This window comes from Caretta caretta, chromosome 28 (assembly GCF_965140235.1).
Source record: "Caretta caretta isolate rCarCar2 chromosome 28, rCarCar1.hap1, whole genome shotgun sequence".
NCBI lineage: Eukaryota > Metazoa > Chordata > Testudines > Cheloniidae > Caretta > Caretta caretta.
The window spans coordinates 14,945,970-14,968,957 of record NC_134233.1 but is presented as its reverse complement, the minus strand read 5'-3'; the positions used below and the strand labels follow the sequence as shown (position 1 = coordinate 14,968,957).

Here is a 22,988-nt window from a genome sequence, read left to right as displayed (position 1 = left end):
CATCACACCTCCCCACCCCCTTGCAGGAAAAAGACACCAGAGCCTGGAGGCTACTAAGATTACCAAAGTTAACCCTTTCAGGCCTCCATAAAGAAGCAAACCTCCGTTCCTCCTCTTTCATCCCAGCTCGAGCAGGCCTGAGCCCAAAGAGGGAAAGGGAAAATGGGACCCTGTTTGCAATATGAACTTTAATCCCAACCTCGGGGGCGGCGCCTGCCACCCCTTGCCCGTGCAATGATTACAACCCACTCCTGAAACGAAATCAATGTTAAAAATCGTATCTCTAAAAGAGCCAACGGGGGAGAAAATGAATCCAGGTCAGTTATAAAACGTCAGCGGGACCGACTGCACTGTTACCAGCCAGAGGGGGGCGGGAGCAAGCAGCACGGAGGGTGGGAATGATCGTTAACCGAATTAAATTTCCTGCTTGGCCTTTCATCAGCCCTGACAGAAATTAACAGAGTCCTCGTACAGCCAGGAGTAAAGAACCGCTTAGCCCACCGAAAGGGATGCGGAAAAGGGAAACATTAGCGGGGTTAGGTCTTTTTTTAGCTACGCAAAGGCCTGGGAGGGGTTTTGCCAAGACGGGGAAACAAATTTTGTTTCTCTGTGAAAAATATATCAGGAAAGAGCCGGTTTTCCAGGAATTTGGGTGAGTTTTCACCAAGAGCTCATCACTGTGCAAGGGAGATTTTCTTAGGGGGAAAAAAGGCTTTTTTTGGTTCATTAAAAAAATACTAATAAATAATCCAGCACATATTTTTCCCCCAAAGGACTCTGATTGGTTTGTAAACCACACACATCGAGCAGAAATGGCTGGCTGGCTTTCACTTGCTTTACAGGGCTCCTTGGAGGTCAGCTCTGGGGGTCCCGTGCTCTCTCAGCCCCCCGAAGACGTGATGGGGGTGGGCTTGGAAAAAAGGGAGACGGGTATAAGAAAAATCTCAAAAAAAATGAAGAAATAAAAAAGTGGTTTTGTCTCAATTTTCCTGCAGGACAATTTCAATTTCCTAGCGAAAATTCAAAAGCCGACCGATTTTTGACTCGGACGTGCTGACATCTTCATGGGGGATGTAGTTCGGGCACCTCGTGCCCCCTTTCTGGTCTGTAGCCCAGATGCCCTGGCTGGACTACATCTCCCATGATGCACCACTGCCTCCGTGCAGTATGGGAGCCCCTGCTGCATTACTGGAGAGGCAGGCCAAGCCCACAGGAGGCATGAAGCCCCCTGAATGACAACTCCCATGAGTCCAAATTGAAAATTTTTCATTTTTGAGGCATGCGTTTGTTTTTCCAACCAAAGGCCGACGCATTTCCCAAAAAGTTTCCCTGTGGCAGACACCCCAGTCACGCCCGGGGCCAATAATTCTCCTTTTGATGGGCAATTTCCAATCAACCCTCGCGCCGAACCTTCAGCGCAGACCGCTTTTCTCCTAAGCGTGCCTTGGGCGTTAGCCGTCGCACACCACAGACGAGAAGAGATTGAGAGGATCGGAATTCAAACTGATGCCCAGCTGGATGAAGGGAAAGCATGGGGGGCTAGGTGCATGTCTCGCTCCAGGGCCGAAGATGGGATGCACAGACGGAGAGAATCCAATTAGTTCTCCGGGAAATTCAGCATAGAAAGAGAGATCCTCGCAGGCCTTCTTGAGACACCATAGAGAGGCGGCAAAACCATCTCATTCTCTACCTCTCTGCAGGTCACGGGGAAAGTAAATGCCCCCGTTCCCAGGCCAGAAAGAAACGTGGCAGGACACATTTGACACGATGAGTGGGAGGCGACTCCGGGGCCCGTGCAGGAGTCTACAGGAGAGACCATCAGCCCCTGTCTCCCCTCGACGCGCAGTCCGGAGCTCTTCCTCCCGCCCCGAGCTAATTGAAGTGGAATTTGAAGTGAAAATTGCCAGAGCCGAAGGGGTTAAACTCAAAAGGCCACTGGTGGGGGTGCCCTCCCCCCCCTTGCTGGTTCTCGGGGTCCAAGGGGTCCTCTCCGGAGTCAAACTTCTGCCGCATGTCTGGAAGGGAAAGGCGTGGTGAAGCAGGGGATTCGGGGTAACGTTTAGGACCTGCGCCTACCCACTAGGCATTGCTCCCCACTGGCTGGGAAGAGATCACTTCTCCCAGGGCACTAAGGGGATGCTCCAGCCCCGGAGTGGGCACCTGTGGCCAGACATCAACCCCCAAAGGAGAGGCAGCCCGGGTGTGTCTGGGGACTAAGGGGGGACCAAGAACATACAGAGAGACCGACACAGGGCCCCAGGAGAATGCGATTTCTCCGGGGAGGGTGTCTCCGCCTATAGGAACTCTTTCTTGGCTTGTCCCCACTAACCCGACCACCGCCCAGCGCTCTGTGCCAGGTGACTGACGGCTTCTGCCTGGCTTCGCTGTCTCTGGGGCTCCCTGAGCAGGAAAAGCCCCTCTCGGGAGTCTGATGTGCTGAGAGCCCCGGTGGGAAACAGGGGCCCAGTCTCGGAGACACTGTGGGACCACGTGGCCCTCGGAGGGTAGCTATGCCAGGGGCTCTTGGGTGAGTCCCGGGCACTCCACGCACCAGCCCGTCTGTTCGTCCACCCCCGGCCGGGCCTTACCTGGGTCTGTCAGGACCTCTTTAGCGGCTGCGATGTCGATGAACTTCTTCTCCGCCTCCTTCTTCTCGTCCTCGGACTGGAAGTTGTCGGGATGCCATTGCTGGGCCAGCTTCCGGTAGGCCTTGATGATCTCCTGCTTGTTGGCGTTCCTGGGGGTGGGGGCCAAGCAGGTGGTGTAAGAACACGGCAGCGGATGGGGGGCGGGGTGGCACCGGCGGATGGGCCAAGCAGGGGCCCTGTCTACACTAGCCAGGCCACCGGAGAATCCAGTTCTGGGGTCCCCGGTTCCACAAGGACGTTGACAAACCGGAGGGGAGGGCCACAAGAATGATGAAAGGACTGAAAAGCCTCCACGCTTTATAGCCCGCTCAGTCTGTTTAGGCTAACACCGAGAAGGTGAAGCGGGAGGGGACCTGATCGCAGGCTAGAAGGACCTGCATGGGGCATAGAAACCGGGCTCTTTGATCTAGCAGACAAAGGTCGAAGAACCAACGGCTGGATGTTGAAGCGGGACAAAATTCAGACTGGAAATAAAGTGAAACTCTGGGCTCCGTCGTACCGATCCCCACTTCCTCATGGCCCGGGGGTCCTCAAATGCCTTCCCGTTGGGGGGTGGGTCCCACAAGCCCCCTGAGGGCTCCGGGCAGCCCTGGGGTCTGGCTGGGGAGATCCCATCCTGCTGGTTCAAACCCCCGCCTGGGAAATGACACCCACCTCCGGATCCCCAGGATCTTGTAGTAGTCCCGTTTCTTTGACTGCTTCAGCAGCTTCTGGGCTCTCTCCAGCCCCTCCTTCACCTCCTCGTTTTCCCCGTCAAACTCCTTGGCCTCCTGGTAATCCTCCACCGCTGTGAACCAAGCAGAGCTGCCTCACGCCGTGCCCCGAATTCCCGCACGGCGCCCTTCGCCGAGGAACCAGCCCAGAGCCGTCGCGGCCGACTGCCAGGCACGCGCCGCTGTTGGGGCTTGTAGTCCGGGCGCCTCGGGAGCCTGGTTCTCCTCTGTGGGCTGGGCTGCCCCCGGGGAACTACAGCTCCCAAGATGCACCACAGCGACAGAGTTCCCTTGGGCACTGCCTCTCCAAAAGCGGCGGTCATGGCGCATCGTGAGAGATGCAGCCCAACAGAGGGCATGAGGTACACTCCCACGATGCACCGTGGCCTCTCCTCTTGCTGAGCCGCAACGGTGCATCATGGGAGCCCCTGGCAGAGGGGTCTCATGGAAGGCGGAGTCTGTCCCGGGGGCCCATCCCAGAGAGAACGAGGGGAGCAGGACACCTCCCAGTACAGCTCCCGCCATGCCCCACTGCCCATCTGGAAGACTGTGGTGTGGGCCGTGGGAGATGTCCTTTAACCGGGCACCCCAGACTCATAAGGAACCCGAACTACAGTTCCCAGGAGGCGATCCCTCCTGTCTCCGCAAGGGATGACTGCAGAGCATCATGGGCTATGTAGTCCGACAAGGGCCCCCAGCCCCAGAACTACCTCACCCAGGAGGTACCAGTTTTCATCTCGATTTCTGCCAATTTTTCTTTTTAAATTTTCCATTGAAAAATATAGACAAAAATACCCCTCCCACTCGAACGCACTATACACCACACCGCTCCCCTTCACAGCTGATCTAGAACCCAGGAGTCCTGGCTCCCAGACATGCACCCCCCCCCCTCCAGGATATGCCCCCAGACACACTGGCCCTACCCCACCTTCCTGTCAGAGCTGGGACAGAACCCAGGAGTCCGGACTCCCAGACCCGCCCCGTTCTAACCCCCTCGACGCCACTCCTGTCCCCGGCCTGGGATAGAGCCCAGGAGCCCCGACCCCCAGGGCAGTGCTCAAGCCGCTAGGCCGCACCGCCTGCCAGCCTTCCCCGAGGGCTGTGGCCAGAGCATCGCGGGTGGCTGGGAGGACGGGGCGAGACCGCACGGGTTGAATGCGGGGAGGGCGCCCGGCTCTCGAGCTGGCCCTGCTCCAGTCTCCTGAAGGTTCCCCAAAGGAAGGGCCGGTGACCGGGCTGCTCTCGCTCGGGCCGGCCGCCGGGCGAAGACCTCCGGCCGGCCGCGCCCTACCTTGCTGGAACTCCTCGTTGAGGATGTAGGCCTCGGCCCTGTCACGCAGGATGAAGATGTTGCGTGGGTCCCGCTGGTGAGCCTCCGTGCACACGTCGATGGCTTCCTGGGGCCGTTTGCTCTGCCGGGTTGCGGGGGAGAGAGGTGGGTCAGGCTGCGGCCGAGGGGCTGTTCCGCCCCTCTAGATTACTGCACCCCAATCCCCGCTGCCCGGGGCAAACCCCAGCCTCTCTGGGACACACCCCACTGACCGCCCCCCCCACCATGCTCTCTGGGATGGGCGCAACTGCCCTCCTCCAGACATGCACCCCCACCATCTCCAGGACACCCCGCACTGGCCCCGAGACCTATGCCCCACACTCTCTGAGATATGTCCTCCCATCCTCTCTGGGATGTGACCCATTAGCCCTCCCAGACACGCCCCATACCTTCTGGGATATGTGCCCCCCCCTCCCCACCGTCTCCAGGACGTCCCCCATTGCCCCCTTCTGGGCACGGGCTGCCCCCTCCCCAGACACACACCCACTGTTCTCTCCACAACTGCCCCCTCTCCCGTAGGTCTGCTCTGGTGGGCGTGAGACCTCCACACCCCGCGGGTATTAATCTAGCTGCATTAGCCACAGAGGGAGCCCCTAGCGTGGGCACCGCTGCATTGCGGTGCAGGGGGTCTTACGCTGGGAAACGCGGGCGTCCCGGCGTGCCTGGGGGGAGACAGACACAGAGATTGCGCCCACAAGTTCCAACCCCAGCCCCGTGCCGGTGTGAACGGTCCCTGCCTCCCCCCGAGCTGGCAAGGGGTTTGCGCTTCCTCTCCCGTCCTGCCGTCGCTGCCTTGCAAACTCAAACGAACGTGCCTTCCCTCCCGCCCAAGCCCACTAGTGCACTCGCGGTCCCTAGAGAGCTGGGCTGGGCCAGCTGCTTGCATGCATTTGGAGGTCCACCCTCCCCGGCCCCGCTGCAATGCAGGGAAGGGTCATTTCTCCCCATTTCACCGAGGGAAACTGAGGCACGCAAATTCAAGGCACCGTTTTCAAAGGTGACGAGTTTGTGTTCAAAAAGACGAGGAGTCCGGTGGCACCTTGTTTCTGTGGCTACAGGCTAACAGGGCTACCCCTGATTCCGAGTTTGTATTCAGTCCCCTTGGGGTGGGTCAATCACACAGCAGCTTTCGACCGCGTTGCCTTCGGCGACTCCCGCTCCGTCACGCAGCGAGTCTGCGGCAGCACCAGAAATCGAACCCAGGAGTTCTGATTCCCAGTCCAGCCCGTCAACCACAAGTAGGGCTCCTGGATCATTGGCCAGCAAAACTTTCCCCCTCTGTGACGAACTGGGGAGTTTCCTTGTTTTTCCTACGGTTTGCATGCCGAGTGGGTGGGACTCAGTTTCCCTGGGTGTTGCTGGTTTACCGAGGGGATGGGAGAGGGAGTTTGTTGGGACACAGGACCGGCGAGGGAACTTGGGACCCTGGAGAATGGAGACCCCAGCGACTGGTGACTGGGAGGCCCAGCTCGGGAGTCGCAGCCGGTTCTGGCCCATGGGAGGACAATGGGCTGCGGAGAGAGGGCCCCAGTGACCTGACCAGCCGGTTCCAGCCAGAGGGGGCCAGAGGACAGAAGAGGGGGGCCCACGGCGAGAAACAGGCGTGCTGAGGCTCGGAGAGGTGCGGCTCCAGGAGGCGGAGGGGCTTAGAATCATAGAATCATAGAATATCAGGGTTGGAAGGGACCCCAGAAGGTCATCTAGTCCAACCCCTGCTCGAAGCAGGACCAATTCCCAGTTAAATCATCCCAGCCAGGGCTTTGTCAAGCCTGACCTTAAAAACCTCTAAGGAAGGAGATTCTACCACCTCCCTAGGTAACGCATTCCAGTGTTTCACCACCCTCCTAGTGAAAAAGTTTTTCCTAATATCCAATCTACACCTCCCCCACTGCAACTTGAGACCATTACTCCTTGTCCTGTCCTCTTCCACCACTGAGGATAGTCTAGAACCATCCTCTCTGGAACCACCTCTCAGGTAGTTGAAAGCAGCTATCAAATCCCCCCTCATTCTTCTCTTCTGCAGGCTAAAGAATCCCAGCTCCCTCAGCCTCTCCTCATAACTCATGTGTTCCAGACCCCTAATCATTTTTGTTGCCCTTCGCTGGACTCTCTCCAATTTATCCACATCCTTCTTGTAGTGTGGGGCCCAAAACTGGACACAGTACTCCAGATGAGGCCTCACCAATGTCGAATAGAGGGGAACGATCACGTCCCTCGATCTGCTCGCTATGCCCCTACTTATACATCCCAAAATGCCATTGGCCTTCTTGGCAACAAGGGCACACTGCTGACTCATATCCAGCTTCTCGTCCACTGTCACCCCTAGGTCCTTTTCCGCAGAACTGCTGCCCAGCCATTCGGTCCCTAGTCTGTAGCTGTGCATTGGGTTCTTCCGTCCTAAGTGCAGGTCTCTGCACTCATCCTTATTGAACCTCATCAGATTTCTTTTGGCCCAATCCTCCAATTTGTCTAGGTCCTTCTGTATCCTATCCCTCCCCTCCAGCGTATCTACCACTCCTCCCAGTTTAGTATCATCCGCAAATTTGCTGAGAGTGCAATCCACACCATCCTCCAGATCATTTATGAAGATATTGAACAAAACCGGCCCCAGGACTGACCCTTGGGGCACTCCACTTGACACCGGCTGCCATCTAGACATGGAGCCATTGATCACTACCCGTTGAGCCCGACAATCTAGCCAGCTTTCTACCCACCTTATAGTGCATTCTTCCAGCCCATACTTCCTTAACTTGCTGACAAGAATACTGCTTAACCCCTGAGAGAGAGTGGAGCCCCGAGAAGGGCTGTTTCACTGAAGGGGGTCCCCCCCACGGACCGCACGGGGCCCAAGTGTGGGCACAACCTGTGAACCCGTGAAACCCTCCACGAGAACACTGCGGGGTATTTTGGCAGGCCGAGTGTCTCCTTTCCTAGGATATTTTGCATTTTCCGTCGGAAAACCAGCACAATTTCAGCCGCCGACACTCAGGGGGGGAAAAACGTCTAATTTTTCAGCAGGAAAATAATCCCCGATTTCGGACCAGCTCTAACCCCAGGCAGGAGCATCCAGAGCCAGGCCCACCGAGCGCGGGACAGGGGTGTTCGGGAGCAACGGCAGAGACCCTGCTTCCTCCCGGACGCTCGGCTCGGAGCCAGCCTGTGGTTTTGGGAAGGATGCAAAAGAATTTGCTGCGGGCCTCGTCCTTATCTACCCGATTGCCAGCAGGGGGTGGGGCTTAGATCCAATCAATCACAGACCTCCACCACGCCCCTTGACACGGAACGCAGGTGTCGGGTGCAGGCTCTGGGCTGGGCTCTCTCTGCCCCCTGCTGGAGGGGACGGGCCCTGCGCTGTGTGTCCCTGCCGCCCCCTGCTGGAGGGGATGAGCCCCGCTCTGTGTGTGTGTGTGTGTCCCTGCCGCAGGGGACGGGCCTTGCTCTGTGTGTGTCCCTGCCGCCCCTGCCATCTCAGCACCGGGCGAGGAATCCGTGTGTACGCAGCCCCAGCGCCCCACCCCAGAGGTGGCCGCATCTCAGCACCGGGCGAGGAATCCTTGTGTACGCAGCCCCAGCGCCCCACCCCAGAGGTGGCCGCATCTCAGCACCGGGCGAGGAATCCGTGTGTACGCAGCCCCAGCGCCCCACCCCAGAGGTGGCCGCATCTCAGCACCGGGCGAGGAATCCATGTGTACACAGCCCCAGCGCCCCACCCCAGAGGTGGCCGCATCTCAGCACCGGGCGAGGAATCCGTGTGTACGCAGCCCCAGCGCCCCACCCCAGAGGTGGCCGCATCTCAGCGCCGGGCGAGGAATCCGTGTGTACGCAGCCCCTGCACCCCACCCCAGAGGTGGCCGCATCTCAGCACCGGGCGAGGAATCCGTGTGTACACAGCCCCTGCGCCCCACCCCAGAGGTGGCCGCATCTCAGCACCGGGCGAGGAATCCGTGTGTACACAGCCCCAGCGCCCCACCCCAGAGGTGGCTGCATCCCAGCAAGGGAAGAGGAATCCGTGTGTACACAGCCCCAGCGCCCCACCCCAGAGGTGGCCGCATCTCAGCACCGGGCGAGGAATCCGTGTGTTCACAGCCCCAGCGCCCCGCCCCAGAGGTGGCCGCATCTCAGCACCGGGCAAGGAATCCGTGTGTACACAGCCCCAGCACCCCACCCCAGAGGTGGCCGCATCCCAGCAAGGGAAGAGGAATCCGTGTGTACGCAGCCCCAGCGCCCCACCCCAGAGGTGGCTGCATCTCAGCACCGGGCGAGGAATCCGTGTGTACACAGCTCCAGCGCCCCACCCCAGAGGTGGCTGCATCCCAGCAAGGGAAGAGGAATCCGTGTGTACACAGCCCCAGCGCCCCACCCCAGAGGTGGCTGCATCTCAGCACCGGGCGAGGAATCCGTGTGTACACAGCCCCAGCGCCCCACCCCAGAGGTGGCCGCATCTCAGCACCGGGCGAGGAATCCGTGTGTACGCAGCCCCAGCGCCCCACCCCAGAGGTGGCCGCATCTCAGCACCGGGCGAGGAATCCGTGTGTACGCAGCCCCAGCACCCCACCCCAGAGGTGGCCGCATCTCAGCACCGGGCGAGGAATCCGTGTGTACGCAGCCCCAGCGCCCCACCCCAGAGGTGGCCGCATCTCAGCACCGGGCGAGGAATCTGTGTGTACGCAGCCCCTGCGCCCCACCCCAGAGGTGGCTGCATCCCAGCAAGGGAAGAGGAATCCGTGTGTACACAGCCCCAGCGCCCCACCCCAGAGGTGGCTGCATCTCAGCACTGGGCGAGGAGTCTGCGTATGTACGGCCGTCCCAACCCCGTTGTGTGTGTCTCCTACCGGCTCTCCTGGCAGCGTGCAGGGCGGATGCTGGCGCGAGGCCGGGCTCACCTTGGAGAGGCAGTGACAGATGCGGGCCTTGGCCCTGATGATGTAAACTTCCACTTGCGATTCCGTCTTCATGGCCGCTTTATACTTGTCGATGGCTTCCTCGTACCTGTCCCCAGGAACGGCACATGTCACCCGCCGGCGGGGCTCCAACGGGCAAAAGGGGCCAAACTCAGGGCTGGCACCAGCAGACGACTCTGGAGCACCCAAAACATGCCAGACCTCGAGCCAGGCGAGGCTTCCAGGGGAAAGGGGCAGTGGAAGAGATCCCAGAATACCCGCCTGCCCCCAGGATTCCGGTTTAACCAGCCCTCGCGCCCCACTCCACAGATGGCTGCATCTCAGAGCTGGGCAGGGGATCCCTGTATAAAGAGCCCCCCATGTCCCACCCCAGAGGTAGCTGCATCTCAGCCCCTCCACTACTCCCAGCATGCCCCCTAGAGGCCTACGAGTGCCACGGCACACCCGGCTGGGAGGACCCAGCCTCTCATGGCCCCCGGCTTTATGGGAAGCGGGTGGCAGAGAGCGAGGGGGCACGGCCGTCACCTCTGCGCTTGGACGTGCTCCTCGGCCGACTCCAGCTGCTTGGAGAGCTTCTTGACCTGCTTGTAGTGGGCAAAGCACGCCTTGTCGTCCTGATCCAGCTTGAGACATTCACGCACCTGCCTGGGGAGCGGAGAGAGGGGTATAGGTGGGGCAGGGTTGTCTTGGAGATGCGGGGGTCCCCCACCCCCCAAGATCCCAGCGCACACGGGCGGGGCTCGGAGTCAAAGCCTGGCACCTCCAGGGCAGGGATTCAAGGTGGCCTGGTGGGGGGAGGTTCCTTGTCCACCCCCCCAGACATCCCGCACCCCTGCCAGCACCGCCTGGTGCCCCCCCAACTCACGCCAGGGCCTCCTCGTGCTCCCCCAGGCCGTAGTAGAGCTGGCTGAGCTTAAGGAAAGCTGCCCGGTTGTCGGCGCGGAGCTTGGTGGTGGGTTTCAGGTCCAGGATGGCCTTGCCGTAGTCGCCCAGCAGGAGATAGCACTCGGCGCGCAGCTCCTTGGCCTCGGGGGCCCACGGGGAGATCTGCGCCCAAGGAAGCAAACGAGAAAGGTGAGGCGAGGTGCCGGGTGCGAACCAGCATTGGCCCGAGGAGGGGGCTGGACCCCGCCCGGAGTGACAGCGACCTGCATTTTCAACGATAAATGCACCCTAGGAAAGGGGGCTTTATGGTGCGCCGGCTTCCACCAGAGAGGGGAAACTGAGGCAAGGTTCAGGGGGACCCACCGCCAGCTCCTTTGTTCAAGATCCCTCTGGCTTTTTAAGGTGGCGGCAGGGGAACCGAAGATCTCTATGGTTTCACATTCGTACTTTCAAGCTCAACACCCGATACTCCTAGCCTCGGCCACCCCCCCGTCCCCTAACCTTGCTGCACCATCGGCCCGGGTGTTCCTCCACCGCTCCAAGCTCCGGCGCAAGGCCTCAGCCAGCCCAGGCTGCTGTAAGCAGACGTGGGACTGAATCTGGAGCTGCAATTGGAAATGCTGCCGCATTGCCCCGGGGAATTGTAAGTCGGGTGCCTCATCTCCCCATTCTCTGCTCCGGGCCAGGCTTCCTGGCTGGACCACATCTCCCATGATGCACCGCAGCCAGGGACTCCCAACATGCCCCCCCCTTCCCTCTCCAAGAGGGAAGAGCACCATGGACCACGGGAGATGTAGTTTGAGTGATTTATGTTCCCGTTCACTTCTACAGACCAGGCTCCCGGGGCAGATATCACGGAGCATGAGGGGATGCATCATGGGAGTCCATGGCTGTGCATCATGGGAGATGTAGTCCAGCCGGGAAGCCCTGGCCTACAGAGGTGAAGCGGGTTGTGTGGGGACCGGAGGCTGCTGAACGACAAACGTCCATGATGCACCTGCCTTCCTGCCCTGAGAGTGCAGCATGGGGGGGGGGGGGGGTGTAGCCCTGTGACATTATTGGCATAACCTGGGACCATAGAGAACATTGTTGCAACCAAGGTCCTGTAATGGCACCAAATCTTATATAAAGGGAGTCAGATGAGGTGTCTAAGACAAGGTAATGGCTTGCTGGTCAGGATTATGCTGTCTATATGTAGGTATCATTTTTGTAGTTGAAGTTATGAATATTGGCTCTATACTGTCTGTATTTCAAACTTGTGCTGTGCTTCTGGGGGACAGCCCAGACAAGTTGGTGTCAGCTCGGCCTAGCCTGCTGGACGGCCCATTAAGGACCATCAGAGATACAACTGACCCATTGAGAGAAGGCAGACACGCCTGGGGACTCAGCCAGGCAGGCAGGGACCTGCCTATGGACAGGTACTCTGAGATGTTTCCAGGCCATGGGCTGGACAGCTTGTCTTTGGGACAAAGAAAGACAGACCACACGGCAAGAGACTATAAAGACCTGCTGCAGCTCCCCCATCTGGTCTCCAATCTTGCTTCCGACCTCTGGAGGGCCTTTGCTACAAACGGAAGCTCTGAACCAAGGACTGAAAGACCCATCCCAGGTGGAGATGTTCTCCAGAGACGGGATTTGAACCTGCCGTTTATTCCATCACTTCTACAAGCCTGAACCAAGAACTTGGCCATTACTGTCTGTCATTGAGTCCATGTAACCAATTCTGGCTCTCATCTCTATCTTGTTTCCTTTTATGAATGAACCTTTAGATTTTAGATTCTAAAGGATTGGCCACAGTGTGATTTGTGGGTAAGATCTGATTTGTACATTGACCTGGGTCTGGGGCTTGGTCCTCTGGGATCGAGGGAACCTTTTTTCTTTTACTGGAGTATTGGTTTTCATAACCATTTGTCCCCATAATGAGGGGCACTGGTGGGGATACTGGGAAACTGGAGTGTCTAAGGGAATTGCTAGTGTGACTTGTGGTTAGCCAGTGGGGTAAAACCAAAGTCCTCTCTGGCTGGCTGGTTGTCTTTGCCTTGGTGTGCCCAGAAACCCCAGCCTGGGGCTGTAACTGCCCAGCTAAGCAATTTGCCCTGAATTGGCACTCCCGCCCGAACCAGCATCGTTACAAGCCCAACCAGGTTACGAAGGACCACTGGTCACAGCAGCTTGGCTGAACAGCTCGGGCCGGCAGCGTCCCTGTGAGACTGAGAGATGCTCTCCCCTGCTCTCAGAGACGGCGTGATCCCCGCGGAGGGGGACAACCCCCTCTTCTGACAGATACCTCGACAGCTCGCTCCAGGATGCGGATGGCTCCCGCGTAGTCTGTCCTCTGATAGGCTGCCCGGGCCTCCTGCATGGACACTTCCAGCTCGGTGAGTCTGGCTAGCTGGCTCTGAGCCTCCTTGTGGCTGGGATCGCTCTGCAGCTGCGGGGGCGGGAAGGGGGAAGCAGAGGGGGGAAAAAACCAACAAGGATTGGTGGAGGCCTAGAGGGAGCCCTTCGACAAACGGGGAGGATCCCCCAGCCAGTGTCCTTCGGGGACAGAAAGGCGGCCAGCTGGACCCGCGACCCCCAGCGCAGAGAACATCTTCCCAGCTGTGCTCGGACCGACCGCACAGGAGGGTGAGTGGGGATGCCACGGCAGGGAAGGGCGATGTTATCCAACGCAAAGCAGCAAAGTCAGGACAATTGCTGAGATCCGGCAGAGCCGCCTTGGGCTCCAGTCGCTGACCCCCCTACTCCAAGAGGTTCCATTCCCACGCCTCTCACGAGGGGTCCCTTCTCCCGGCACTCACCACAGCTTCAAAGTCCTGCTTGGCCTGCTCCGTGTTGCCCTGCTTCAGGAGAATGCTGCCCCTCTGCAGCCTGGCCTGGAGAGGAGAGAGAGAGAGCAGATTCCCAGGGTGAGAGACTCCGGCAACGGCAGATTCAAATCAGTGCCGTCGATGGAGGCAAAGTCCTTAAAGCTTAAGCCCGGTCAGTTGCAAAAGGCAGCACTCTCGCTGAAGTGCGTCGCCGAATCGGGGCCTTAATGGCCGCCACAACGGATGTGCAAAGTTCAGTTCCTGGGGGAGGTTTCCTAAAGCATCCGGGGGATGAGCCTACGTGGCATGGAAAAGTCAAGGCTATCTAACGTTTCAGACCTAGCGCTTTTCATCTGTGGAGCTCAGAGCACGTTCCAAAGGAGATTCAGCGTCATTGCCCCTGTTTTACCGGTTGGGGAAACTGAGGCACAGGGTGATGTGGCAGGGGTTCTCAAAATTTTTTTTTTGCTGGGACTCCCTTTGAAAATATTTCAGGCTGTGAAGACCCCACTCTCGCCGTACTATGCCACCCTTACTTCTGCGTTGCTGTTGGGGGTTGGTGCTGCCTTTAGGGCTGGGCGCCTGGCAAGCAGCTGCTGCTCTCCGATCACCCAGCTCGGAAGGGCTCGGGCTGGCAGCCCCGCATGTGGCTGGCAGCCGGAGGCCCAAACACGCATGGGCCTGGCAACTCGCAACCTCCCTGTAATAGCCTCGTGACCCCCAGTTTGAGAACCCGCGAGCTAGGTTTTTAGGGACATTCTTACCTTTAAAAAAAATAAATAAAGAAATCTGGCTGAAGTGACTTTTTAAATCAGAACCAGCCACTTTCTCGCAGGGTCCATATACGCTGCAATCAATGACCCACGGCACAGCCCAGGTCAGCTGACTCGCGGGGCTCAACACTGGAGTGTAGACACTCGAGGTTAGGCTGGAGCCCTGGCTCTCAGGTCCTGCATGTCTGCCCTGCAACTTTTAGGCCTGCCGCCCAAATCGATTGCCCTGGGCCCTGAGACTCAGCGCCATGAGGGAGAAGAAGAATAGGCAGCCAGATTTTCAGGACCAATATGATTTGTAAATTTTCGCTGGCGCTCCCTGTTGCACTTCCAGCATACCAAAGCAGTTCACAGACCCTGGTTAATCCCGGGCGGGGCTTGTCATTAGCCCCAGAGAGGGAAACTGAGGCGCAGAAAAAGGCCGGGACTGGCCTCAGGCGCAGCTGGGAGGCAGTCGGGCGAATCCACCGAGCTCCCTCAGTCATGCGCCTTAACTACCTTGTTTTGGCCACAAAAGGAGAATGGCAATTCTATTTACATCTTTGTGTCAACACGCATCCAGCCGAGCCGGTTTTGAACCAGCTTTGGCAGCTCAGAGCTGGCAGGGAATCATTCTGAACAGCTGTGTCTGAGCTCAGGCAGAAAGAGAGAGAGAGAGAGCCCAGAATAGCCAATGCCTAGTGGTTAGAGCTATTGCAGGGGATGGGGGAGACCTGGGTTCGAGTCCCCGATCTGCACGGTTTTCGGCCCAAAGATTCGAGAGGGGAATCTCGAGTAGGAGCACGTGGGTAATGTTATCTCTGTATTCGGTGACCATTGCTGCTGGTATCCTGTGTCCAGCTGCAGGGTTCCACAACTCCCGAAGGACGTGGACAATTTGATTCAAAGATTGGGAAATATGCCTGAGAATGAGAGACGGCGGGAGATTGATCTGTTTAGCTTGATAAAGAGAAGATGAGGGGGTGACTTGATCACAGTTTATAAGCACCAATGTGGAGAACAGGAACGCGAGAACAGCTGGCTCTTCCATCGAGGAGAAAAAGGTCTAGCCAACTCCGATGGCTGGATAGTGAAGCTGGACAAATTCAAACGGAAAATAAGGCGTACTTTTTTCACAGTGAGGGTTACTGTGTTTGAAGAGTGACCACCCCGGCCGTGTTTAAATCACGATCGGGTGTTTCTCGACGAAAGCTGCTGCAGTTCAACCCGGAAGTATTTTGGGGCAGTTCTCTGGTGTTTATTACACCGGCGGTCAGACTAGATGATCAGAGAGGTCCTTTCCGGCCTTGGGATCTACGAATCTGGGTCTCCCACCCCCGAGTGGAGCGCTGTGACCCCCAGGGGAGAGCCACTCTCCCTTCTTTGCGTAAGTACGTCAGTATTCCTTCAGGGAGACCACTCGCCTGGGATATGGGAACGGGGACCTGACCCTGGGGTGACTTTCTGTCTGCTGAGAACCAATCAGCTTTTTCGGACCAAAACAAATTCTCCATTGAGCAATTCCCGACCAGCTCTGCCTGGAACAGATCAGCAGCCAGGGGGGCTATTCCGCATGGAGAAGTGACAACGTCCTTGGAGGGCCAAGCATTCTCCGGTTCAAAAGGGACACGGCCACGTCCCCCAGGAGGGCAGCGGCCCCTCCATCGCTCTGCACGGGGCAGCAAAAGTAATCTACCATTAGTTAATATCCCTGCGAGCCAGAAGTGGGAACAGTGGGTGGGACTTACGGCCAGGAAGTCCGGCTTGAGCTCAATGGCCTTCGACAGGTCGGGTAGCGCCGAGCGGAACTTGCCCATGGCCAAGTAGATGGTCGCTCGCTTGTAATAGGTGAGGTAATTCTTGGGGTCGCCTTCTGCAGGGGGGAGAATATATTACTGGAGTCCTGGCCCCGCCCCCCATCTCCTAGCCCCGCCCAGCTTTGTTCTCCCTGCCTCTGTCCTCAGAATATGAGAACACAGGATCAAAAGGTGGGGAATTCAAATGCCCCACAGCTCTCCCCAGCAGGTCCTTCTGTGCCAAACGCCCCGCCCTGGCGCTGAGTTCCTGCCCACTGTCCCCTGGGCACCCCCGATGCCCCGTGCCCGCCTGACGCAGCTGGGAGCGTGGAGGAGGCTAGCGTGGCTCTGGTCCGACGCGCTCCCTGGCTAGCTGGTGACATCCCCTCCTTTCCCCACCACCGCGCGTACTTACCGACGGCGGAGTGGTAATGAGACAGTGCCTCGGCCAGCTGTCCGGCCGCCAGCAGCTTGCGCCCCATTTCCAGGTGGTTCTCGATCTCGGCCTGCCCGGAGGCCAGCAAACCTGTAGGGGACAAAGTGTCTCACCTTCACTGGTTAGAGGGGAGTCAGGGCTGGGGGCCCCATTGAAATCCCCGTCTCCCCGACCCCGATCCACACACCACCCTACTTAATACCACTCTAGCATTCACGGGGTCCCCTAGTCACACGCTCTCCCAAGAGGCAGGATCTGTGGTGTCTAAACCATCCCAGACACGTGGCTCCCCAGCCTCCTTTTGAAACCCCGCAGTGGAGATGCTTCCACCCCTTCCCGAGGCAGCATAAAACCGCCCATTTCCTGCTAGCCCCGCGCCCCAAGTTCCTGGCCACGCCCCCTTTCTATTAGCCCCACCCCCACTCTCCTGGCCCCGCCCTGTCACACCCAGCCCAGTTCCCGCCATAGCTCCATCCCCTTCTACACTAGTCTCCACTCTCATGGTCTTGCCCCCTTCCTGCCTGCCTTGATGCCACCTTCCCACCCCGTCGCTCATCCACCCTCTCCTGACCTCCCCCAGTCTTGGGACCCTTCGCCTTCCTCGCCAGCCCCACCCCCACTCTCCTGCCCCTCTCCCCTCCCACACAACCCCACCCCCACTTTCCTTCCCCACTAGCCACCCCCCACTCTCCTGCCCCCTGCCACACAACCACCCCCCCATGTTTCCAACCCCACCCACTTCCCCACCAGCACCACCCCCACTCTCCTAACCCTACCCCCTCCATCTCCGGCCTTGTAACCCCCCTCACCTTCTCCACCCCCTTTCTCCTGACCCCCTTCCTCCCCACCCCACCCCACTCTCCAGGCCCTGCCCTTTCCCTGACAATTGGGGGGGCATCCGCGTTTGGCTTCCCGAGGGTGACCAGCTGTCCCGATTGGATAGGGACAGTCTCCATACTGGGGGCTTTTGTAGGCGCCCGGATTTTTCACACCGGCTTCCCCTTCTCTGCAGGTGGGGGCAGCACCAGGGGGCGGAGCCAGCAGCAGGTGGGAGGAGCCAGGGGAGGAGCTAAAGAGCCGCTGGTAGGTGGTGGGGGCAAGGGAGAGCAGGGAGGGGTGGAATCAAGGTGGAGGGGGCGGGGCCAGCAGGGAGGGGGCGGGGCTACGACGTGGGGTGGTCGCCCCGGTGGGGGCGGGGCTACGAGCGGCTCAGGGGCGGGGCATATGGGAGGGGGCGGGGCTAAGACGTGCGGCGGTCGCCCCGGTGGGGGCGGGGCTACGAGAGGCCCAGGGGGGCGGGGCCAGCAGGGAGGGGGCGGGGCTAAGACGTGGGGTGGTCGCCCCGGTGGGGGCGGGGCTACGAGCGGCCCAGGGGGCGGGGCCAGCAGGGAGGGGGCGGGGGGCTAGGAGGAGACTGGCCCTGCGGCGAGGGGGCGGGGCCAAGGGAGAAAGGGGCGGGGCTAAGCGAGCCATTGGGTCCGCCGTGGGGGGCGGGGCTAAAGCGTGGCCGGGCGGGAGGGGGCGCTTCCGGCGCGTTGCCATGGTTACCTGGGAGCTGCAGGTCCAGCAGGACGCAGAGCAGGGAGGCGGCCCAGAGCAGCCGCCGCCCGCAGCGCCACAGCCCCGGCCCCGGCCCGGCTCCCCGCCCGGGCTCCATGGCAGCGCTCCGGCGCCAGGCCTGCACTTCCGCATGCCGCGCTTCCGGCCCGCGGCGTCACTTCCGCCGGGCCCTTCCGGCCGCCGCGCTCGATGGTGGCCGCCTCCGCTCTGGCCGGCCGGCTCCATGGTACGGGCGCGGCTCCTCCGCTCGCCCCTCCCGCCGGCTGGGAGGCGCTGGGCGAGGGGGCGCGCTGGCCTCCGCTCTCTATGCCCCGGAGGACCGCGGCTCCGCGCGCGCGCGCTCCCTCTCTCTCAGGCCCCCGTGGCCCTCCCCCACTCGTCCCGCCGCCGGGCGCGGTTGACCAATCGGGATGCTCTCCTATGCAGACGGGCGGCGCCGGGAGCCAATGGGCGCGAGGGACCGGGGGCAGGGGGCGGGGCCGGGACTGGGGGCGAGAGGCAGGTGAGGGAGGGGAAAGAGGGTCCTTGGAAGGGGGACCCTGGGGGGGCTGGGACAAGGGGGGACCCTGGGAGGGGGGACCCTGGGGGGGCTGGGACAAGGGGTCCTTGGAGGGGGGACCCTGGGGAGCTGGGAGGGGGGACCCTGGGGGGGCTGGGACAAGGGGGGCTGGGATGAGGGGGGACCCTGGGGGGGCTGGGACAAGGGGTCCTTGGAGGGGGGGTCCTGGGGGGCTGGGGGGGCTGGGACAAGGGGTCCTTGGAGGGGGGGCTGGGAGGGTGGACCCTGGGGGGGCTGGGACAAGGGGTCCTTGGAGGGGGGGTCCTGGGGGGCTGGGAGGGCTGGGACAAGGGGTCCTTGGAGGGGGGGTGCTGGGGGGCTGGGAGGGTGGACCCTGGGGGGGCTGGGACAAGGGGTCCTTGGAGGGGGGGGCTGGGAGGGGGGACCCTGGGGGGGGGCTGGGACAAGGGGTCCTTGGAGCGGGGGTCCTGGGGGGCTGAGAGGGCTGGGACAAGGGGTCCTTGGAGGGGGGTGCTGGGGGGCTGGGAGAGGGGACCCTGGGGGGGCTGGGACAAGGGGTCCTTGGAGGGGGGGTGCTGGGGGGCTGGGAGGGGTGACCCTGGGGGGGGCTGGGACAAGGGGTCCTTGGAGGTGGACGGGGGATCCTAGAGGGCTGAGAGGGGAGGATCCGGGGGGGCTGGGACAAGGGGTCCTTGGAGGGGGAGGGGAGATCCTGGGAGGTTCTGGGGGGCTGGGAGGGGGAAGTTGAGGTTTCCCAGGGAGCCCCCTAGTGGGGGGAGGGGAAACCCCCCATGTTGTGGGGAAGGGGGAGGGGAGTCATTGCAGGAGGGGAGCCCCCCCCCGTGAAAGGGGCAGGGAGCAGGTCCCTGAGGGGCCTCCCCGCATGGGGGGGGGGAGTGCCTGGGATGGGATCATTAGGCCTGAGGGAGGGGAGTCCCCCCATGAAGGAGAAGGCGGGGGGGTTCATTGGGAGAGTCCCTCCCAGGGAGGGGGGATCATAGATGAGCCCCCCCCCCGAGGAGGGACAGGGGTGGCTGGGGAGGAAGTTGAGGTATCTGAAGAGCCCCCATCTATGGGGGTGGGTGGGGAGGCCTTGAGGGGAGAGACAGTCCCCTGCCCCCACAAGGGAAGGGGTGTGTAGTTTGGGGTCTTTCAGGAGGAGCCCTCTACATCTAGGGGGCAGGGGCGTGGAGGCATCTGGGTCTGAGGGAGGGGAAAGAAAAGAAGGGGGCTGGGTCAGTGGGGCCAGGAGAGGACAGCCCCCTATGTGAAAGGGGCGGAGGGGGAGGGGGCCTGTGGGGCTAGGATGAGGTCACTGGAAAGCCCCTTTTGTGGAGGGGAGTCATTGGGAGATCTACATTGAAAGTGGGGGTGGGATCTCTGGGGCTGCGGACTTCCCCCAAGTGTGGAAGGGGAACTGGGGGGGTCTGTGGGACTGGGAGTCCCAGGAGAAGGAGATGGGGGGAGAAGCCCCCTGCTCACGACCCTGAATCAGGAGCACTGGAGGGCCAGGTTTAGGGGCTGATCCTGAGGAATGAGTGGGGCTGGATCCTGGGGCCCGGGCTGCAGTGAGGGGCTGGCCCGGGATACGGCGCTGGGGGCCCTGCAGCCCGGTGTCCACGCCGTTCCCCCCGCCCCCCAACTCCTCCCCTCTCTCCCCAGCGGGCCGTGGGGCGATGGAGCCGGACTGCAAGCGCAGGAAGATGGAGGCGCCAGAGGACCCCCCGTGGGAGGCGTTGCTGGTCCTGCCCGAGCTGGAGTCGCAGGAGGTCGAGCTGACCCCAGCCTACGCCGCCCCCGTGCTGCTCAGGACCGAGACGTCCCGCCTGGTGCGGGAGCTGTCGGCCGCGCGCCCCCTGACGGCGCTCCCCCACCTGAAGCGCGTGCGGGCGCCGGGGGGCACTCGGCCGCTGGAGGTGCTCCTCTGCCTGGCCGGCCCCTCGCCGGACGCCTCGCCGGCCCTGGCGGAGCTGCTCCCGGACGGGCGGGTGGACCTCCGTGGCCTGGGAGAGCCCTTCCTGGTGCGGGTGCCGGCACGGGCCCCCCTCACCCGGCCCCAGTTCGAGGAGGCCGCCCGGCACTGGCCCACGGCCTTCCACGAGAACAAGCGGACCAGCCAGGCTCTGGCCGGGCGGCTCTTCACGCCCCAGGACAAGGCGGCCATGGAAGCTCACATGGAGCACGCCGTCCGTGCTGCGTGCCGGGGGGCGGAGCTGGGGATGGTGCCGGCGGGCGCCGCCGTGGTCGACCCGGCCACGGGGCGGGTCCTGGCGGTGGGGCACGACTGCCGGAACGGCCTCCACCCGCTGCTCCACGCCACCATGGTCTGCATCGACCTGGTTGCCTGCGGCCAGGGCGGAGGGACCTACAACTACCGGGACTATCCCGCCTGCTCCTTCCTGCCCCGGGACGGGCGCCCTCAACCTGGCAACGGGCTCCCCTACATCTGCACCGGTTACGACCTGTACCTGACCCGGGAGCCCTGTGCCATGTGCGCCATGGCCCTGGTCCACTCCAGAATCCAGCGGGTCTTTTACGGCGTGTCCGCCCCGCACGGGGCCTTGGGGACCCGGTACCGCATCCACGGCCGCCAAGATCTGAATCACCGCTACGAGGTCTTCAGCGGCGTCCTGCAGGGGCCATGCCAACGCCTCGGCCAGGAGCCCGCTGCCCGCTAGCTGCGGGGGTCTTTTTAGGGGGCTTGTTTTTATGCCGTTGGTTTTAAACGCCGAGCTTCATGGGGGGGGGGGTGTTTTGGGTTTTTTTTTTTAAATAAAGTTGTTTTAATGGGGATCTGGGGGTGTTGGTTTCTGGGGGCGTGTGGACCACCAAATCTGTGCCCTTTTGCCCCAGGGACGGGGGGGGGGCTTCCTGGGGGACAGTCCGTGCTGCAGGGTGGGTGGGGAGTCGGTGCCGTTCTGGTTGTGTTTGCCAGGGACCATGGGCGGCAGGTGACACTTTCCCTGGGGGAGACTAGCCCCCCCCCTGCCCTGCCCCTTCTGGCCGAGGCCCTGCCCCCACTCGTTACTCTCAGCCCCCTGCGGCCCTGGGGGGCTGAGAGCTCAGTCAGCGTCATGGGGAAAGGGGAGCCCCTCCCCCTTCCACCCTTTCTGCCCCACCCCACAGCCCTGCCCCCATTCCACCCCCGGCGCCGTCCCTGTTCTGCCCCCACTGCGACTCAGAGACCAGAGAAGCTCTGGGGGAGCTCCTCCAGGGCCATGGTGGGGGGGGACATTTTTTCTGGGCCCCCAAATCCGCCGCTGGGCCCCCACCCCAGCCCGGCGACACGCGGCTTGGGGAGGCTTAGCCTTCCCCAGCCTCCACTACGTGTCACCCGGGCCGGGGACCGCGGGCCAGCTGAAGATTGTAACAGCACGGCACGCCTCCGGGGCTGACGGGAGAGCAATGCGGAGTAGCTAGAGTGCTGGGGCGGATTCCTGCCTGGCCTGGCGGCTGTTTGTCCCAGCAGAACCTAGCAATGAAGCCCACCCTCCGATGCCCTAGGGAGAGGGACGCCCTCCTGGCTGACGTAGCGGGGGACCTCCAGGCACGAGCTGCTGGACCTTGAGGCCATGTGCCGCCTAGGAGCCTGGGATGGGAGGGGTCTCCTGGGCCATCAGGGACCAGTTCCCTGCCAGCTCATTCCAGTCTCAAACTGATCAAACTCCCTCTTGGAACGCGTTAGGTGGTTGTCCTCTACCCGGAGTGGGAGGCTGCTCTGAAAGCTCCCTCCTCTGAGGGTTAGACACCTTCTCCAGCCCCTCAGCGGGCCCCCCATCGCTGAGCCGTCCCTAAGTAGTGTTAGTCTGGCTAGTAGGATCATAGAAGATCAGGGTTGGAAGGGACCTCAGGAGGTATCTAGTCCAACCCCCTGCTCAAAGCGGGACCGATCCCCAATTAAATCATCCCAGCCAGGGCTTTGTCAAGCCTGACCTTAAAAACTTCTAAGGAAGGAGATTCCACCACCTCCCTAGGGAACACATTCCAGTGTTTCACCACCCTCCTAACGAAAAAGTTTTTCCTAATATCCAACCTAAACCTCCCCCGCTGCAACTTGAGACCATCACTCCTTGTTCTGTCATCTGCCACCACTGAGACCAGCCGAGCTCCATCCTCTTTGGACCCCCCTCTCAAGTAGTTGAAAGCAGCTATCAAATCCCCCCTCATTCTTCTCTTCCGCAGACTAAACAATCCCAGTTCCCTCAGCCTCTCCGCGTAAGTCATGTGTTCCAGTCCCCTCATCATTTTTGTTGCTCTCCGCTGGACACTTTCCAATTTTTCCACATCCTTCTTGTCGTGTGGGGCCCAAAACTGGACACAGTACTCCAGATGAGGCCTCCCCAATGTCGAATAGAGGGGGACGATCACGCCCCTCGATCTGCTGGCAATGCCCCTACTTATACATCCCAAAATGCCGCTGGGATGCTGTGCCAAACCGACTGTCACTGGAGACATGCTCCACCGACTCCAGTCAGCATTCGAGGGGCTCCTTGGCGGTCTAAACCGGAGAAGAGAAGCAGGGCAGTGGTTTTTCCTCTGTATACGACGCTGGTGAGATCAGTACTGGAATCCTGCGTCCAGTGGGAAATCACGGAGGCGTGGTGGGACTTCAACTCCCCAGACATGCGTTGGGAAAA

General features: G+C 61.1%; 2 protein-coding genes across 2 annotated transcripts; one reads left to right on the top strand and one right to left on the bottom strand.

The window, feature by feature from the left end:
- Nucleotides 1-168: 168 nt before the first annotated feature.
- Nucleotides 169-17,965, bottom strand: LOC125628639 (dnaJ homolog subfamily C member 3). The gene is made up of 12 exons (XM_048833861.2): nucleotides 17,820-17,965; nucleotides 16,251-16,361; nucleotides 15,788-15,912; nucleotides 13,279-13,353; nucleotides 12,765-12,908; nucleotides 10,458-10,639; nucleotides 10,118-10,237; nucleotides 9,575-9,680; nucleotides 4,653-4,773; nucleotides 3,303-3,435; nucleotides 2,589-2,737; nucleotides 169-2,015 (listed from the first exon to the last, which is right to left on the bottom strand). The coding sequence occupies exons 1-12, from the start codon at nucleotides 17,926-17,928 to the stop codon at nucleotides 1,873-1,875; spliced, it is 1,518 nt and encodes a 505-aa protein (XP_048689818.2). The 5' UTR covers nucleotides 17,929-17,965; the 3' UTR covers nucleotides 169-1,872.
- Nucleotides 17,950-21,131, top strand: ADAT3 (adenosine deaminase tRNA specific 3). The gene is made up of 2 exons (XM_048833906.2): nucleotides 17,950-18,057; nucleotides 20,014-21,131. Exons 1-2 carry the CDS (start codon nucleotides 18,021-18,023, stop codon nucleotides 21,027-21,029), a joined length of 1,053 nt encoding a protein of 350 aa, XP_048689863.1. The 5' UTR covers nucleotides 17,950-18,020; the 3' UTR covers nucleotides 21,030-21,131.
- Nucleotides 21,132-22,988: the final 1,857 nt, after the last annotated feature.